General features: G+C 39.4%; 1 protein-coding gene across 6 annotated transcripts in view; it reads left to right on the plus strand.

The window, feature by feature from the left end:
• LOC105387916 (RNA-binding protein Pasilla) overlaps positions 1 to 20,397 on the plus strand; it is a 44,158-nt gene that overhangs the window by 13,279 nt on the left and 10,482 nt on the right. For all 6 annotated transcript variants that reach the window (XM_038107424.2, XM_038107427.2, XM_038107425.2 and 3 more), the window contains 3 exons: positions 5,969 to 6,123; positions 13,130 to 13,283; positions 13,706 to 13,875. In XM_038107424.2, the coding sequence (XP_037963352.1) occupies positions 5,969 to 6,123; positions 13,130 to 13,283; positions 13,706 to 13,875 (479 nt within the window). The remainder of the gene's footprint in view (positions 1 to 5,968; positions 6,124 to 13,129; positions 13,284 to 13,705; positions 13,876 to 20,397) is intronic.

Consider the following 20,397-nt stretch of genomic DNA (forward strand, 5'->3'; position numbering starts at 1 on the left):
GGTAAATACGGAAATAAACCTGCCGTTATCGATTTAAAATATCGATCTAGTCAAGCGCCCCACATTACAGATTTAGACGTAGTAATGTACATGTGTGTTGCACAGATAAGTATCCATGTGCGTATATGTTTGTTTATCAGTAGTTAGCGACCGGCCGTGTCGACAGCTACGCAAACAACGCTCCTCGCAGTAATGGAATTGAATGGCTCTCAAGTTATGAAGGCATGTAAAAAGCAGTGGTTTGAAAATTATCATGAATTCACCATTAACCTGTGGTAACTGTCGGTATCCCAATCCCGAGATGCTATCAGGGGTTGTTGTGCCGTTCGGGTGAAGCGTTTTACGACGGAATATTCGCTTATAACACTCACACAAAATGTATATTCACTTGGTTTTCATTAAATTCGTATGACGGTGGCGTAATTAAACCTACACATTTCATTAAGACGGAATTGCTTCGGAGTTAACTCAAACTGTGTGGCTCAAAACTTGAAGAAAGTAATACAATTAGCTCGGTGCATTCGCAGCAGCAGTAAAGGTCATAAGGTTAAGTAAAAGAATAGCTAATGATTGGGAGACGTGACTTAGTATGTAGCGGAGTTGGACGAGGACACCCGCTTTGAAGATGTCTGCTCTGGACAGCAAATAAAACAGTCTCGTAAAAAACATATAAACTGGAGAACTAATAACCAAAAGGGAACACGACAACACAATAAATACATATTTTCCTACAATAATACAAGCCTAATACCCAATGCCTACAATATGTATAAAGATAAATAATAAAAACACAGGGTAGACACATGCTCATAGGAAGTATAAACCAGTCGTATGAGTAACATTGCATGAAGGTCAAAGGATGCATTGCATGAAGAGATAATGATCAATCGCGATAGGTAGTAGGCAGGTTGCTATATAAAGGCGCCTTAGTATAAGCAACGATAGAAAAAACTACGGAAGTTAAAGCCGTATATTCAATTTACGATGGCCTTGAGTTGATAAAAAACGAAGTCTAAACAGATGATTCTATTGGTAGAATCATTTTTGAAATAAAAACACTTAAAACTGAGCGTGGTCGACGAATTGCGTCCATGTCAATAACTTGTAGCCTTGACCTGAATGTATCTTCACGACTCCGCGCCGTGTGACAACCACACAAACATTAAGTAGTTCTAATCTCAAAGTCTTGGAACATAAAATGCAGCCAATACGAAAATATTGCCTTAAAAAATGTTAATGAAAACGTGGATTAATCAGAAAGTGAAACGGATGGGCCGGGCCTCGAGTCTCTTTGTCAAGTGGAGTCACAGATAGATGTATTTTCAACTGTGGACAGAGGAATTCTGGCAGAGATTGGTGTCGCACGGGACGGCCGTAATCGTAAGACACGCGTGACACGAATTTGCATTTATGAATACTCATAAACGTCCAAATGACAAAATCTGCATGATTGCTCGCTAATTCGAGAATGCCGTCAATTATTTCGTACAACGAAGTGTTAACATTATTAATCAACAACTTGATTTAATATCAGTCGTCTTGTTTGCTGAAATGAACCGAGAAGTGTCGAAACTTGTTATTGGGAATTGACAGCTAATTTCCCGGTGGAGAGCGAGCCCTTTGTGTCACAACCGCCGTCCTGCAGATGTCACCAGGCGACTGATATTTCCGTGCAACGACATCTTAGAACAACTTGGGTGATATAATATAAAGTTGTGCTGCAACAGCGGCCCTGGTACCTAATAATTTTGAACAAGAAAAATATTCCAACCCAAACGATCGATATGTAATAAACCCAGATGTTCATGTACCTACAGAGCCAATGTGGATATCAGTTGACAGTTTAATTATAGATAATCTCGTGTTATTGTTGTGTTTGCTTGTGTAACTGGGTCCGCACGGGGAAAATGTTTTCATGCATCGTCATTTTGTTAGCTCTACGAGGCTCGTCCGTTCGATTACGTCTGACAATGGGAGTATTTGGCGTTTGTCGTGATATAATTCAGTGAGCGCGGACTGGCAACAGTGCGCGGCCTGCAGCACGTGTATCGGTGGCGTGTTTCACAATAATAAATAATTAATCGAGATTGTCTTTGCCACATTTGGCTCCTCATGTAATTTATTTTAAAGCAGAGTAATTGCTTCTTTAATCAATTGCATTATCGTATGTTTTTTGTTAATCGTATGTATTATTGATATACGAAATTTCCATTTATTGAAGATCTGAGATACTTACTTTTAATTTACAATTTCAATTACTATTAGTGAATATCGTATAATTTACGACATCAACATTCTGAAAGGACGCCAAACAAAAAAACAAGATAGGAAATATATTTGGCGTCGTCATCGCGTTATTGGAACCTGCTAGGTATATAGTCTCCCTCTATCGAATCTTTCTTCCTTAGCACGGTACGCCGTGGCCGTGACGTAGAAATAAGGCATTTTTATATTTTAACTATTTCTCCAAGAGTAGAAGTCACGTTTATGGAATTGTCTATTGAATCTAGAGTACGAGGAAAATATCAAATGAATGCCGGTCGTAACTCTAGAACTAAATCGTTTATAAAACTAGTGAATTGATATGACCTATTTCAACTAGCGGCAATGGGGTGTATCAGCACGTGCAATCAGCCGTCTTCGCACAATAGCGACATCAGTTATAATTAAACATGATATTTATGATATAGGGTCGGCTATCGGCTAACTACTGGGGCGTGTTAGCCACAATGCCCGTCCAGATAAACCTCTAATCACGCGTCCGACCGCAGTTTACCAAATCCAGGACTTTGCGGCTGTATGAGATGTTACTAAATAACGCAGGAATACCTTTATTTCATAGATTCAATTCCCAATCCCTGCCGGAATGGAGTTGGAGTAAATCCTTGCTATTTTGGGAATACTCCCTATTGGAATTTGTTAGGTATTCACAAATATCTACAGGCGAATTCTGTTGAAAAGTAATCAAGAGCGACGTTCTTCATATTTAAATAATTCAACAACTCATTTCCTTCAAATCCCTGGCTGATTAACTTAGGCCACAAGTCCTTGGAAACTGTTTGGGCTAGAACATAAATCGATGCTGTAATTCATTATTCACGATGACAAATGAACAACAGGTCCTATCTTCGTAACACCAGCCAATTTCCGTTCCTCAGTGGAAGGTCTCACTAGTAATCCAGAGACAATTAATTCCGCCCGGATAACGGGTTGGGCCCGCAGAGTCCTGTGAAATGGCCAGGATTTTAGGAGCTTTTGATAAAGCTAATAGGGGTTTTCCTATCGACATTATTGTCTTACGGTTCTCTGCTCTTACTTACTTTTTATTTTTCTCTTTGTTGTTTGTATTTCCATTCCAGAAGCTGCTGCTGTCTATTTTTTTGATACAAACCTGCAAATGTGGAGATGCATGTTTTTAAAGCCGCGTTGTTTGCGATGTTACTTCATGCCGCGTTTGTAAAAAAAACTCCGCACTTTGTTGCCTAAAACATGTCTGTATGCGGAAAATACACATGATGCAAATTTTTTACCCGCAGTATGTGAGGCCCGCAGCACTCGACGTTGAGTAACAGGCGATCGATGCGGCTTAATGTTCGCCGCGGATCACGGCACGCTCGAGCTTAAACACTGGACCCTCACTGTAGGCTCTGGGTCCCCAGCTCACGGGAGGCACGTCCCAAAGCCATTACACTCGTAACGCTCCTCTTATCGCTCTTAGGTAAAGAGTCGTCATGTCGTAAAAGTTTTGTAACGCCGCCGCTGTTACAACAGTCACCAAATGTTTCGTCAATTGCGAGCGCTCGTAATTCAACAAAGTTCATTATAAAATTCAAACCTTCGCCCCGTGTTTTACAGAGCGTGTTAAATTAAACGTGGCTGGCGAGCCATCAGCGCCGTTCTCGACTATAATTGGATAAAGACCTTTTTTCTTTATGTCACACCTTCGGCCTTGACGCAGCCAAGCGATGTTTAGCCGACCGACTTTAGAAGTCTCCTCCACTAATACCGCACAGCGGCAACGCGGAGCTATTCACCCCGGCCGGCAGGCAGAACATTGGTTATGATAATCTTGCAGTATTTGATCAAACATTGGTATAGCTAACGTGCCTGCATCAGCTGCCGCGTTTGCAACTAGATATAGCATTTTGGCCCGTTGCTCTTAATTAGCTTCACATTGGCCGAGTACCAAGTGTTAATGACCTACAAGGGATAGTGCAGCTTATGCGGCAATGTTACAGGTGATATTAGCGCGGCAGGTGCGACAAGGTCAAGGGGGGATTATACAATATAACCTGTTCGCGGTTGTTGCGTAATGTAACCCGGTTTCTGAAGACGCCGCCACGAGGCGACTCCACTCGACACGCAACTTGCAGCGGACGTCCCATGTGACGTGACTTGTACCGTATCATTTACTTCTTGTCCCATTCCTTATGTAGGTCATTGTATGAGGTACGAGGTAGCCCAGCGTGGATGATGCCCCTCCCCCGAGGAGCCACACAGCTACACGAGCTATATCTGCACAAAACGGTCTCCGGGGCGGGCTCGAGTGTGACAGTTCTGCCGCTGGCTCTTTTGACGTCTGTAGCCGTCCTTTGCTTTGATGCTCGAGATACTTCGCTTTGTGAAGATGTAGAATGTGAAAGGGGATTTGAGTGGGTCCTTACTCGCGCCGGCTCTGCCTGATTCCTGCTATTGTGAGCCTCGAGGAACGTACGTCGCTTGAGAGGATTATAAATGTTTTTCAATTGAGGAATTTGTAGCGATAAAACACGTTTGTACGGTAGAAGACGTTGCAATAGTAGGTATTAGTTTTCTAATCTATTCGTTTTATCGAACAAGAATTCAGGTATTCGAAACAAATATTTTATTCACGGGAAATGCCTAACGCGTTTATGTTAATTTACAACACTGGTCGCGCACAAAAGTAATTGGACCCTACAAATTAACTACTGGCCCGAAACATAATGCCGAGGACAAAATAAATCTGAAAAAAGTCCTCGGCAAACGGGTGACTTAATTAATGAAAAATGGCTGCGCATAATAAATTGTAAATGGAGGGAGAACGAGAGGAGTAAATAAGGAATGATTCCGGAGCGGGGCGGTGGTAGAAGCTAAACGTTCGCCGCAAAGCCTTATCATCTCATTCTAAATGATGCGGTGGAGTGAACGCCACCGCAGAGGCCTTGAATTTCAAACAATTTTATGACTCATTTAGTGTTTTCTTTCAAGAGCTTGGAGCGCTAGGTAGGAGCCATAACAAGGCTCAAAAATATCAAAATCAAATTGTTGTATAGTACCTATGTCACGGTTTATCGTCTAATGAGTAGGTAGTAGAGAGTGAGAGACGATATCGTTACAGAGTATTGTGTAGCTTCCGAGTTTGTTCACTTCATTTTCTCATTAGATTGTGGTTCTTTGTTTTTCTTACGAGCTCCGGCAATATATCTAGGAAATTGTTATTGGATTTCTTAGAACCTGAGATTACTTTCAGTAAGGTTTAAACATTTTGTTAGTTCTTTTTTCGCCTTCGTCAATCTTTATTTAATCTGAACAAAAATATCAAGTAGCTTTTCTTCTAAAATACTATTAAGTATGCAAAATATGATATAGACCCAGATTGACTAACTGATGAATATAATGATAATGGCTACGTAATTTATCAATTATTTTCCCCTCCCCTCTTGCTATGAACATTGGTTATCTGGTAGAATATGCCAACTTCATTTTGAATTTTAAATCACTCAATTGAAGTTAAAAACACTGAAAAACTACCCTAACTGTTATGCTGAAGGTCCCGGATTCGATCTACAGCCGGGGCAAATATTTGTTTATAGACATATTTGTATGTATGTAAGATCTGTGTATCTCTGCCTAGCTTGGAGTCAGATGGCCGTGTGTGAGATATCCCCACATATTATTACCTACATAGCGCTTCTCTGAACGTCCTAACCAAGTTCTCCCCCTGCAGGCACGACGGAGCGCGCGTGCCTGATCACGGGCTCGGTGGAGGGCATCATGGTGGTGCTGGAGTTCATCATGGAGAAGATCAAGGAGAAGCCCGAGCTGGTGAAGCCCTTCCCCGACGCCGCCGACGCCAAGATGCCGCAGGACCGCGACAAGCAGGTCAGTTGTTGTCACAATGGTAGACAAGACAGTAGTCTTTATTCTAAACTAGCTGTTCCCGCGAGCTTCGCTTCGCCTTAAAAAGTTTTCCCGTGAGAATTCCGGGATAAAAAGTAGCCTATGTTCTTTCTCAGGGTCTAGACCATATGTATACCAAATTTCATTCAAATCCGTTCAGTAGTTTTGGCGTTAAAGAGTAACAGACAGACAGACACAGTTACTTTCGCATTTATAATATTAGTTAGGATACTTGGGCAGTTTTCTGTAGTAAACTGGGAATTGCTCTGCCTTTAGTCTCTGCACAAACGGAAAACCGACCACAGCCACTGATGCCCAGCGACCGCGACTTTTCATTTATTTTCATGCTGTACCGATGGTCCTCCTCCGGCTACATATTATGATGTGCGCATGTATACAAAATGTGTGAAAAAGTGTGTTTGTCGCAGTCACTGGCCACCAGAGGCTGTGGTCGGTGCCGCTCTGGTCTGTTTGCTCCGGGCCTTATATCCCTATATCATTTTGAATTGATTTGTTTGAGGTAACTCCCAGACATTTTGGAGGTACAGAGTTATTTTTAATACTAACGTGAAACGGATAGATAAGATACATGCGAGACGTAGGGTGAATGGACAAATAAAAGATTAACTATTTAATGTTAGGTAAAGCGGAATGAAAAGATTAATAAGTCATTCAACTGATGTTCTCGGCTGTAAGGTCACACAGTGCGAGCCTGTAGTCATTTAGGCTTTGAGGTCCCGGGCTAACTACCACTAGCCATGCATAACGGCACACCTCAGACGAATGTGAAATGTGTACTATTAAATTAGTAGCAGCTTTTACGACCAACTGTAAATTTTTCACAGCTTAGGTATAATTTGGTGTAAGTAATACATATATATGCACTCACGACTGTAATCCCCGAAGGGGTACTCAGAGGTGGCTCACAAGTGAGCCACCCACTTTTCGCAGCACATTTGTACCTACTCACGTGATAGGTTGCGAACCATATCGCGTAATTTTGGTGTAAGTAATCGAAATATTGTTGTCTTATCAGATCACAGAAAACTCAAAATTGTTAGCAAATCCATGCTAGTCCGATTTAATAACGATATCCCGTGCGCAACTCGTCGTGCGGTAGTATGTGCTTGTACCTTGTAGTGAAAACGCGGGCAGGATTCAAACGGTTTTAAGCTTTCACGACTGTACGAGTACTCTTATATGCCATCAATATGATGAATGTATTTTCTGTCATTATAATTTCTCTATCGTAAGTACCTAAATAAATTATTGATGGACACTGTTCTAGCTATTCCAAAGTTATTTATGCTTCGGGATTCGGATGTTAATAGTGAGTTGTTGTAGTGAGGTCGGGTGGGCCCCCTCGAGCGCGCAGGCCCGGAGAGATGATCGTCCGGACAGAACATTATAGTGCTTCTCATTCTCAGGAGAGTGATAATGAATAAATTACAAATTTAGGCCAAGTTTCGTATAATTATTCATTATTTGACACTCAAAGCAGCAGATATTTGGTACTGGCGTGTTTGCGCGGCGGTCGCGGATTTACATTCATTGAACAAGTGCGAATAAAACAAATAGGTAAGTTCGGAACAGTGCGTGGAGGCGCATATCTTCCGAAATTATTTGTTTTATGAAATCGGCGAACCTTGCAAGAAGTGTGTTATAAAATAATACCTAACATTTTTTTCATCGCTTACGTTGTAATTACAGCATGTTATCAATATATGATAGCTGTTATCAGTTTATCGTTAAAGTGAGGTGATAATGATAAACGTACCATTATCAAAATCTTATTTGCTTACTATTTACTTCGCAGCAGATATTAATAGGCTGTGCTATGATAAAGTTCTTGGCAACTGAAGCGGGGTTTTGATATAGCAATAAAATTAAGCCGACTTGTGCAAGGGTGTAAACAGATGTTTCAATAATATTACTGCAAGTTTTTTATTCTTCAAAATGCTTAAAACATTAAGCAACGTAAATTAATGTTTATTAATGTGCAAATAGATACTAAGTTTTGTTTAAAACAGGATCACACCGTTAAAAACCCCATTTCAGCGTCAATTCCGCTCGACACATTTTCAGCTTGTAAAGAGCCCTCACGTCAGATTATACGTCCCCTTCGGCGGCGGCGGCGGCGGCGGCGGCGCCCGGCCGGGCATCCCCCCGCGGAACCCTAATAACGAGGATCCGGGGCGCCCTAAAAAGGACACTAAATTAACAGTTTCATTGACGATTTCGCTTTGGATTTGGTGCAAAAAGATTTCAGTTATATCTACGTATTTTTGGAGGTTTGCATCGCGTACATTTTCATTTTGAAGAAACGCGCTGTTGATAATTTAGAAACTCTGTATTAGCAATGGATATAATCGAGAGTTACACAAACATCCAATCGACTCAAATTGAAGGAAATTTCAATAAAAATACAAACAGATCAACAAATAAAACAAGTCGCGCCTAAATAAAAACAACAGACCGTCCAATAAAGCTAAGCTAAATAAACAATAGAGTCGATAGAATCAACAGTGAGTTCGCATATTTATTTTGACGCACATTACACTTGTGCGGAGGGCGGTGACCCAGTTCCCGGCGCCGCAGCGACGTCGATACAGCTGAATCTGGGACTCCCGTCTTTCACTTCTTATTTCAAGTGCACAGCTTATGGAATATGACCTGGATCGGTCATTTTTGGAGATGGCCCAATAGAATTTATTTGCGTTAGACGTTTGAGGCGCGAGTTTTCAAGCGTACTTTTTTTGGTTGATGAATTCAAAATCGATTGTTATGTACATTGTACGGAATATAAATTAAGAAGTAGAGATATTTTGTACGGGAATAATATGTTTTATTATTTCCGTACAAAATATCTCTACTTCTTTCCTATCCTGCTAATGTAAATAAGGAAAAGTTTGTGGGGTTGTAGGGATTATCTTTAGAACAATTGAATCGTTTTAATTAATTTACCGTCAGATACCCAAAATATTTATGCTTGTCATCAGATAAGATATTTATAAAGAATAAAGAACCCTATAAATAGACGAGCGGCTTGGGAGGAACGATATTAGGAATCATTTACGAGCTTTATGGCACTTCATTTCAGTCGCAATTGACCATATCAATGTCGGATTCAGTTCGATGATGTTGGAATGATGTAAGATGCGCCAGTGGCCTGCGCACGGCTCCAATTGTTTTCCGATACTAATAGTTAAATGGAAACTGCACAAGCAGCCTGCACATTGTGTTACGCAACCCGAAAACCTCAATTCTTGTCATAAAATACCACTAGGTACCGCCAAGCTCGTTAAATGTAATTAAAACAAATTAAGTTAATTACGTTACATAAAACTGTACTATCTAAACCTTCTGTAAGTACCAAAGCACTGTAATTCCCAGTCGTAGAGTAAGATATCGGGTGTGACCGCAGTGCTTTGTATTCAAAGCATTCTCGCCCTCATAGGTGCTTCTATCAGCATTCTCGCGGCCGGCGGAGTCCCTGACTCGCCAGTCCCGAGACCCTCGCATGAATCACAGACGCCATCACATGGGGGAGCCTGCAGTATAACGCCATATTTACATAGAAATTGTTGTGAGCTAAATTGTATACTTTTATACAATATGATTAGCTGTGCCAAGCAATTTCCGCCGTAGCGCCTCTGTTAATAAACTTCCAATTTCCGCGGCGCGTAATTATGTTGGCGTTATCAGCTGGTCTGTGCAGATAACAATGAAACGGAGCCAATGTTTGGTGCTCGAGGACAATGCGACGCTAGGCATGCATCATTTTAGAATGAACTATCATTATAATATTATAATAATGTTTGGGTTTTGTTTGTTCTGTATGTGATGTATAGGTGATCTAAGCGTAAGGGTAATTAGGTAGTCACTTTATCTACAAATACGATCGTGGACGTGGGGTTCCGTAACGAAAACTCAGTAGTAAAGAGTCTCCCTCGATGTTGTTAGGCGTCCTCTCAATTCTAATTAGGATGCTCGGTTCTACATGAGTATCTTTGAGGACGGTAATTATATGGGTACTTAAATCAAATTAAAATCAACAACAAATAGGGTCGTGGGGTTCCGTAACAAAAGCGTTGCCTTGAGTAAAGATTTCTGTTGTTGCTGAGGCAAATACGTCTTCTATGTATAATCCCTGACCGAACTAAATACATGAGTATCTTTGGGTTTGTCTAGGTAGCTCTTCAAAACTTTTCTTTATCAACTTTTTTTACCTTACTGTACTAAGCACACTTGCAAATGTTAGACACGTCATGTTTTGTGATTAAAATACTGCTTTAAAATTAAAACCTAGGTACGTACCCAATGAATAGTGCACCAGTGTGAGTACTCAAAATGCAAATACCTAAAGCACTACAATAAATATAACGATTGCAGGTGACTCCATGTGGCTCAGATAAGGGGGGCCACTCTATATGAAAAAAAACGAAATCTCGGAGCTCTGCTGCGCGAGCCACGACTCTACCTCATTGTATTAAACGTGCCGATTGCACGACGGCTCTCGTCCGTCGTTTTTCGTCTGCATAGAGTAACCCTCAAGGCTACACGCTAACCGTGCCACAATGTAAATGAGACCTCACCCGGAGTGCATTAGATGCAAACACAAATGCACATTATCTTTAAAAGCTCTTGGAGCTCGCGCGCAGACTACTTACCCATTTGTCTGATAAACATTGTACAATGCACGATGTAAAATGAACGGTATTGGATGGTATGGAGCTCTTGGGGCAGTGGTTTGTGGTTCTGACTGATGTGCCGGGGTCCTGGGTTCGATCTCAGCTGTTTGTTTAGCGGCAATTATTAAATTTACGCGTGACGTTTGGACGTGTAACAATGTGTGTTGTTCACTTGTCTTATCACTTCACATACTTATCAACAATAGCCAGCTACATTGATATACATTATACATGGTATAAAACAGATCAGGGTCCCAACGTTAATTAAAATGACATAACCACAGATTGGACAAGACAAAAGCCATCAAGCCATGATTATGATTGGTTAAACAAACGCACGGGTGCCGCGCATGTAGGCGTTGCAGCTCTTAGATTAAACATATACGAACCAGATGGTGAGTCACATACAAAAACAAAGCATAAAACTGTCCGCATTTTGTGTACTGTCAAACTGTTTTAAGTTCAACCAAATGACAATTATTGTACCAATGAATAAGGTAACAAATCTTCAAACCGAACTACACTCACGGGCAATGAAAAGGCTCCACTCAGAAAAGCACCAAATTACTCCTAAAATTGCTAGCTTAATAACGCCTTCTGCAACTTTAAAGTACATTTACAGAGCATCAGGATATTACCAACTAAAAACTATAATATTTTGTTAAATTAAATCTTGAAAATTTTTGAGTTGTTTGGTGTCGGAGTGGAACTTTTTCATTGCCCGTGAGTGTATTTAAACATGAGATCGGTGGTAGAAGTGGGGGTGTTATTTGTCGAGACGTTTCTTTTGCACTGACACTCCATCTTGTCCGTATATTGTTGATCTGCGTTGCACCTCGCAATCACTCGCCACAGATGACAATGCAAGGTCAAGTTGACTGCATCACTGCAGGCGCATCGCTGCCCTCACGTGCCTTTGTTTACAGCAAACACTATAGTTGCGGCGTGTCCAGATGTCACGACTGGTGTTGTGCTTGTCGAGGCGTTGTGGAATGTGTGCATTCTTGATTGTGGATTAAATAGAGGCAATATAGATACCTATTAGTCTATTGATATTTATTATCATGTATGTCGTATTGTTGTAGGTACTTAAACAATTGAGTGAAAAGGGTATTCTTATACCCTTTCATACATAATAATTCAGAATGTATAATGCCATAATATTTCTCGAAATCTATTGAACTGTTTACCAACATTTATGTATAATCATTCACATTATGAAGATACTCGTGTAAATATGTCTAAGCCTTAAGCCTTAGCCTTTCACACGGAATGGTAGTCAAAGCTCGCCCTTTTGATGGTCGTGAATAGGCCCGAATAGAGGTTTCCACGCGACTAACTTTGAGCACAAGCAAGCAATCACCATTGTTTGTTAAACGATTTCTGCTGTATTACCAGAAAAAAACTGCTTGTCATCCTTATCACTTTATTTCGTGTGTTCAAGGATACACGTGTAGAGACCTCTAGGTATATTGTTTTTTTGAGAAAATACTGACTGTTTGTTGGGTAACTGTTGGTAGAAAATTTGGTCAGAATATGAAATTACCCTTCGATTAGTGGCGTTAATTATAATTATCTAGTTTACACTGCTGAGACCTTGACACCATACCTCGCGAATCGCAATCAACAAAGCGATAAGAAACTAAACTATCAGTACAGTACAGTGGCTCCATCTGCCCGTGCAGAAGGCTACACTTTGTGATTAGCAATAAGTGTATTTCACAAGGAAGTAACTTTGCCTGTCTGTGAGTGTCGGTATGTGTGTGTGACACAATGTCAATGTGAACACGAGTCATTTTGTGAACGACACGTATTGTGGAGTTTTCTTAGATTGTTGCAGGAAATAATTAATAACGAGATCTCCCATTACAATCAAGAATGACCTCTAATTGAAACATAATTGAAATGAGGTTTCTCATTCCTCGCGGTTTATTTTACATTCTTCTCAGATATACTTATACATACTTAGTCCTTTAAAGAATTACTAAACGTTCGTAAATAAAACAATTAGAATCCTGGATTAATGCTGGAAAATTATGACTTCCATATCCTCAAACCCAAAAGTTTTTGGACATAGGTAGAAGAAATAAACTCTAATAATAACCTCCCCTATCAAGGAAAAAAATACAAAAATGTCGGTACATGTGCCGAACAATATACTTACCTCTAATAATCATCATCATCAGCCTATAGCAGTCCACTGCTGGACGTAGGCCTTTCCCAAGGCACGCCATTGGATGCCATCTATAGCTTTCCGATGCCTAATCGATGCTAATTTCTTGTTGTTCCCTCCCCAGGTGAAGATCCTGGTGCCCAACTCGACGGCGGGCATGATCATCGGCAAGGGCGGCAACTACATCAAGCAGATCAAGGAGCAGAGCGGCTCGTACGTGCAGATCTCGCAGAAGGCCAAGGAGCTCAGTCTGCAGGAGCGCTGCATCACCGTCGTGGGTCAGTAGAGATGATGATGATGATGAGGGTGACAAGAAACAACGTGCTAGCACGATTGCTGATTATAAACTGTATTATTGGTAGCTACCAAGAAGAAGAGTCTCGCGGTACACAACACCCACCATGTTAGGCGTTGGACGTCATCCATAAGGTTTACGCTATGTTGACTCAGGCATTAGACATTAATTTGAATAATTTGTAATGCTAGTACTTCGTTTGGACGCATTGTCAGTGGCGGGCTTTAGAGGCAGAGGAAGTTCAACCCTAACATTCTTAGCCCCACTTTGCTATCTGAAATGTTAAGTAAGAACACGACGAGTTCTGTTTCATGTTAAAACCTACTTGATAGAGCCCTATATACTATTATTATTGGCCTCCTCACACCACCAACTAACCTCTAACCCGTGCCTCATTAATTCCAGGCGAGAAGGAGAACAACAAGAAGGCGTGCGTGATGATCCTGCAGAAGGTGGTGGACGACCCGCAGTCGGGCTCGTGCCCCAACGTGTCGTACGCGGACGTGGCCGGCCCCGTCGCCAACTACAACCCCACCGGCTCGCCCTACGCCGTGCCCAGCGGTGACGTCACTGAGGTACGTGCACTCACTGCCCGCAGTCATCGTCATCCGATGCGACCTCAGGGGCTTGTAGGACTTCTGCGGCGGTGGGCGCGGATGTGACTCGCGGAACCCAGCTTCGTGGCAAAGGTCCGGTTACAAGGATTGCAGAATAGTTCGCCACGGCCGTTGTAGGTGTAGTTGTACTCGGGCTAGTTGTAGTTGGCTTCGGGCATTTACTCTGGAGTGGACAATGTCGTACGCGGACGTGCCGGTAAGTCCTCCCGGAATACCGGAATTGGCGTTGGTATTGGGAGCCCTGAAGTTACAAAAACAATTACAAATCTTAACTGCTTTCTTAAAACCTCTGCGTTTTTTGCTCTGTCTGTTTTTGCAAAATAAAATAAATTCACAATACCCGATTTAAACACTTGTGTTCGGATTTTAAACAAAAGATGAACTCATTTAATTACTTGCAAATTAACTAAATTATCGGGTAAAATAACCGTCGGAATTTATATGTATTGTACCTATGTGCTCCTCAACAATAATGGTAGCATCTGCGCAAATATCTTTGTAGAATATAACAATACACGTGCCTCCAGCTACAATCCTCCAAAATTTAAACTCAATAGAAACTATTTCTGATGATGCCAAAAAATAGTCGTGAAATAGTCATAAATAGTCGTGTTTTCCAAAAAAATAGTCGTATCATACTTTCGGAGTTAAAGCTATACTTTATGGAGGATTATAGCTGGAGGTCTCCAGCTATAATCCTCCAGCCTCTGCAGAACAAACGGTAAGGCCTATCAACTTGGTTAAGGTCTCAAAAAATTGTCGTGAAATAGTCGTAATGACATGCCAAATTTCAGAAATAGGCGTCAAAAGATAGCAGAGATATAAAGGTACTTTGCTGCAGCCCTGGTGGAGGATTATAGCTGGAGGTTTTGAAAATATCGAATATCTTTGGAACTACTATGACTATCGGTTTGAATTATATCTAAAAAAATAGTCGTGAAATAGTCGCTTCTATTTATTATAATTTTAAGATTGATAAAAGCTGTTAAATAATTATATCAAATTCTTCATACAAATCAAAGTGGACGAGAATGCAAAAGCGAGCCAGTACACAAAAATAATAGCACCGTAGCATTGAAGTACAGATGTCGAATGTATCTATAAATCATTTATTTCGTCATACTATGCATCAATAGTATCTAACTAAACGAATCTTTGGTATGACATTTTATTGCTTTTGCTCTTAGCCTTTACCTTACTGTGTACAGAGAAAACGTATGCCTATACACGCACACATTTATCTCTGTTATCTTGACAAACGATAAAGATGACGACTACCGCGATGTAGTACCTAGGTCAGTTATTGGCATCCCTTACTATCCCGTAATCAGACAAATATTGCTATCCTTGTCTCCTTTCTAACTGGCATGCATCGCACGCATAGAACGCGTGAGCGAACGTGTCACCGGTTGCATCTTGACAAGCGATAGCAAAGCGGTATTTATTACGTCCCTTACTATCCCGGGATCACACAAATAGTGCTGTTCTTGTTTTTTTATTAGCGTTGATGTGGCCGCCACCTCCGCCGGTGAAATTGGGATTAGTTTTATTGAAGACGCAGTACAGGGTAGCACTCAAGCGATAAGAATATAATACGGTTTTGAACTATAACTATAACTATAACTCATTTAATTACAATCTCAGGCTGAAAGTACTTTTATTTATACTTAAGTTATTCATTAAACAATCTTTAGGTAGATTAGGTTTCATACAATTATCTCAGTATTATTTGACTATTACCTATAAACATATTTAGTTTAATTTAAAATAATCACAGTTGGTTTATTGCTAAGTAATAATATAATATTGACGTAGTTCAATAAAAAAAACATGGTATGAACTTAAATATGTAGTTATTTCACTATTAAAAAATAATTATTTTCTAGCCCTATATCATAATAAGCTATAAAGTAATCACAGATTGTTCATAAGTAGGTTTAGGTTAGTATAATCACGGTTATTGTCATAATGAAATATAACTCATTTAATTACAATCACATATACTCACTACTCATTTAATTACAATATTTATACTTAAGTTATTCATTAAACAATCTTTAGATAGACAGACGGCCGAATGGCGTAGTGGTTAGTGACCCTGACTACTGAGCCGATGGTCCCGGGTTCGATTCCCGGCTGGGGCAGATATTTGTTTAAAACACAGATATTTGTTCTCGGGTCTTGGATGTGCCCGTAAAATGGCAATAGGCCCGCCCCCTATTACATTGGGACTAACATACACTCTGGCGAAAAGTGGGTGCAGCAATGCACCTCTGCCTACCCCGCAAGGGAGTACATTAGTACAAGGCGTGAGTGCGTGTGTGTTTTTTTTAGATAGATTAGGATTTAATTATTTTTATTCTCCATAGTAAAAAAGTCACGTGACCAACTAAGTTTCTATGAAAAATTATATATTTTTTTCGCGAATTTTTAAATTCTGATTTCAGTTTCGGGCTTAGATATACCATGCTGCACATGTAGCTTTCGGCTTAGTATACCCTTTTTGCAACACCTTGTAAAATGGTTTTAATAAATATACCTAAATAACTTCGTAGGTGATAATAGGGTATCTATAATGCCCCGATAACTGAATCCTGTAGGTGTAGAACTTGCAAAAATTATGAACAGCCACGGTAGCTTGCGACGTTATTGAAGAACACACGTAAGCTGCGCTGGAAAAAAAATAAGGCAAATTAACGTCTTATTAATAATTTTTTTTGTTTTTTTCTTAATATTATATACATATTTATATGATATACGAGTAGGTAGATACGAGTAGTAATAACGTTATTTCACCTAGACTATTTGTTTGGTAATTTATTGTCATTTGGACACCACAGCAAACAGTGGAGTAAAATTTCTTATCAGTAACTTATTGCAACAATAACTTGAATTTTTGAACTTTTGTGCGAAAATGGTAGAGTAGAAATACTGTTCATTAATGTATTCGCTTTTTTCAATATATATTATGTCCGATAACCGACCTCTATTGTTTTTGAGCGAAAGAGATAGCTGAGAAACCAATTTGGCTTTTGTCCAAAACCGGTTTGGTTGGACGGTGCGTTTGAAACTTGTATGAAATTTCACAGGGTGTGAATTACTTACATAGGTATTTAGTTCAGAAACACGTTTTTGTCGCTTGTAACTGATAGGTACAAATGAGTTTTGACAAGTAAATTGGCTGTTATAACTTTATCAACCTCAGCACCACAACACTGTATAGGCCTAGAATAAGCACAATACCATATGAAAATAGTGATAAATTCTTACCCAGGATTTGTTATCTGGTAATCATGTATTCGGAGCCATTGCAGTTTTTTACCGCATTACATCAATGCAGTCATGATAGTTTATAGGCGCATTACATCGATAGGCTGTGTTTTCAACTGAAATAATAATGGGTTGGCTTATAGGTAGGTTACACATATTTTATTTTATAGGTACATACTTTTATTTGCCTTGTTTCATTCAGAAATACAAACAATAACGCCTTTTTTGCTATTGAGGGATAAATATCCGCATTTAACCAGGTCTACCATATGTAGGTAATCGATGATACCCACATATTTTCGTATCTACTAACTATATGTACATGAATGCCTTGATTGCATGTATGCACAATTTACTCGCTCATAGTGTAAAATTGCTAATTGAATAACAATCCCCATACATATTAAGCATAGATATTAAAAAATAATTTGGCTACGTTACTTCAATAAAAAATCATGTTAATAAATAAGCTGAGCATAACAAAATGGGATGGCTTGCTTTGATATTGAGTATTAAAAAGGATACTTACTTGCAATATTCAAACATAGCACTCACTAAACACTCTTATCTGCATCCACTAATATCTTTTAGAATATAACATCTTGAATATTCATTTGCGTATAGAGCACTCACAATATTTTAACAACCAACAATTACACCGATCGTGACCATAGTTTGAACTAAACTGTAAACAAATTATCAAACAAAACATGCAAAATACTAACCGATAGTAAGGGATGACAATAACTGACCTAGGTACTACATCGCCGTAGTCGTCATCGCTATCGTTTGTCAAGATAACAGAGATAAATGTGTGCGTGTATAGGTGTTTTCTCTGTACACAGTAAGGTAAAGGCTAAGAGCAAAAGCAATAAAATGTCATACCAAAGATTCGTTTAGATACTATTGATGCAAAGTATGACGAAATAAATGATTTATAGATAAATTCGACATGAGTACTTCAATGCTACGGTGCTATTATTTTTGTGTGCTGGCTCGCTTTGGCATTCTCGTCCACTTTGATTTGTATGAAGAATTTGATATCATTATTTAACAGCTTTTATCAAGCTTAAAATTATAATAAATAGAAGCGACTATTTCACGACTATTTTTTGAGATATAATTCAAACCGATAGTCATAGTATGTAGTTCCAAAGATATTCGATATTTTCAAAACCTCCAGCTATAATCCTCCACCAGGGCTGCAGCAAAGTACCTTTATATCTCTGCTATCTTTTGACGCCTATTTCTGAAATTTGGCATGTCATTACGACTATTTCACGACTATTTTTTGAGACCTTAACCAAGTCGATAGGCCTTACCGTTTGTTCTGCAGAGGCTGGAGGATTATAGCTGGAGACCTCCAGCTATAATCCTCCATAATGTATAGCTCTAACTCCGAAAGTATGATACGACTATTTTTTTGGTAAACACGACTATTTATGACTATTTCACGACTATTTTTTGGCATCATCAGAAATAGTTTCTATTGAGTTTAAATTTTGGAGGATTATAGCTGGAGGCACGTAACAATACATGCCACCCTGCAGTTCTAAATTACCTCTTACGACGCACGAATTAAGAGCGGGTCAAAGTATTGTTCCTCACTCTACCTTTTAGCAAATCATGTAACACAAACAAAGAGAACTGAGTAATACATAAATGAAATTATGTCCATTTAAATGGCTGGCCCCGTTTCCAGCGCGAGCATCTCAATTTATTTAAATTTCAAATCCGAGGGTTCGTTTGTGTTTCTGGATAAATCAATAGACGTTTGATTGCTTCTAGCGTTGTCGGGAACTTTCTTACAAGTGTTTATGTAAAGGATCGGGCCGCATCTTCCATTGAATTACTTGGAAATTGATTAAATTAAATTATTTTATTGTAATGTTAATTTGAAAACGTTTGCAATTTTGACGGTAGGTATATTATTATGTATTTCTGAAGCATCGTCGAAGAAACATCGTCGTGTAAAAATTTAAGTTAATATCGTCTGTACATAAAACTAAATGACTTATTACTCTTTCCAAGCTGACTAGTTTTATGAGTAAGAATATTCAGTAAATATCCACAGAGACATTCAAATGGAGAACCAAATACCTAACGGAGTGTTAATACGAGTAATAGAATAACATTATGCATCGCGTAAACATTATAATTTATCCTTCACAATGTTGCCTTGAAAAGGTGTTTGTTTGATTAAATTAATATTTAAATGACATTTTATAACATTTTGCACTACAATATTGCTCTTCACACACATGCACAGAACTTTATTTATAAATAAATTATCTGCTTTAAATAAACACATTTGCATATTATGTTTGATGATTTTTGATCTTTATGGAGATAAGCTGCTCTTTATTGGTGTTTAAAAAGCTAATCTATCACGTTTAATTGGCTGATACTATGTTCTTTCAACCCATTCATCAGATATCACGTTTATCCATACAAATATTTTGTTATTATGGCCAAGCAGTCCACTTATAAAAGTAAGGTCGTTTGCGAACACCGTCTTTAGTTCTACTTCTAGATCTTCTTAAACTTACACATTTTCATCCATACTATACATATGCCCTGTTTGGAATGGCGTTCAATAATAAGCCGCCCAATTGTTTTTCCTACAAATATTTTAGAGTTTCGGTAATTTTAACTCGCCCAATATCTGTAATATAACCGATGTTCTCGTTCAATCATCTGTAACACACATCACGGTCATCCAATCTCGCCTCTTGCCTCATACAAATAAAGTACATTCTTCTAAAACACCAAAATTCCGTATAACTATCACATCACATATCACGGTCATGGAATTTCGCCTGTAGCCACATACAAAATTAAATAAAGTACATTCTTCTACCTCGCCTTAAATCCATGTAACCACATATCACGGTCATCGAATCTCGCAATTTTTCTAAAGCCAGTATAATCATCACATCACATATCACGGTCATGGCACCTCGCCCCAGCCGCATACGAATAAAGTATATTTGTCTGCAGCGACTAGGACGCCAGCTGTCGCTGCTGCAGTGCGGCGGGGAGCGGCGCGCCGCTGTGGTCAGTGGCCAGTTGTTGGATGTCGATGCTAGGATCATTTCAGTTTAATCCCACTTCTGTAGGGAGATAATTATGTACATACAAGTTTCGGATTGATTTGGCTGTAAAGTTGATTTTTGCTTTTTTATTTAAAAAAAAACTGTGCCACTGGTC

The sequence above is a fragment of the Plutella xylostella genome, chromosome 25 (assembly GCF_932276165.1).
Source record: "Plutella xylostella chromosome 25, ilPluXylo3.1, whole genome shotgun sequence".
Taxonomy (NCBI): Eukaryota; Metazoa; Arthropoda; class Insecta; order Lepidoptera; family Plutellidae; genus Plutella; species Plutella xylostella.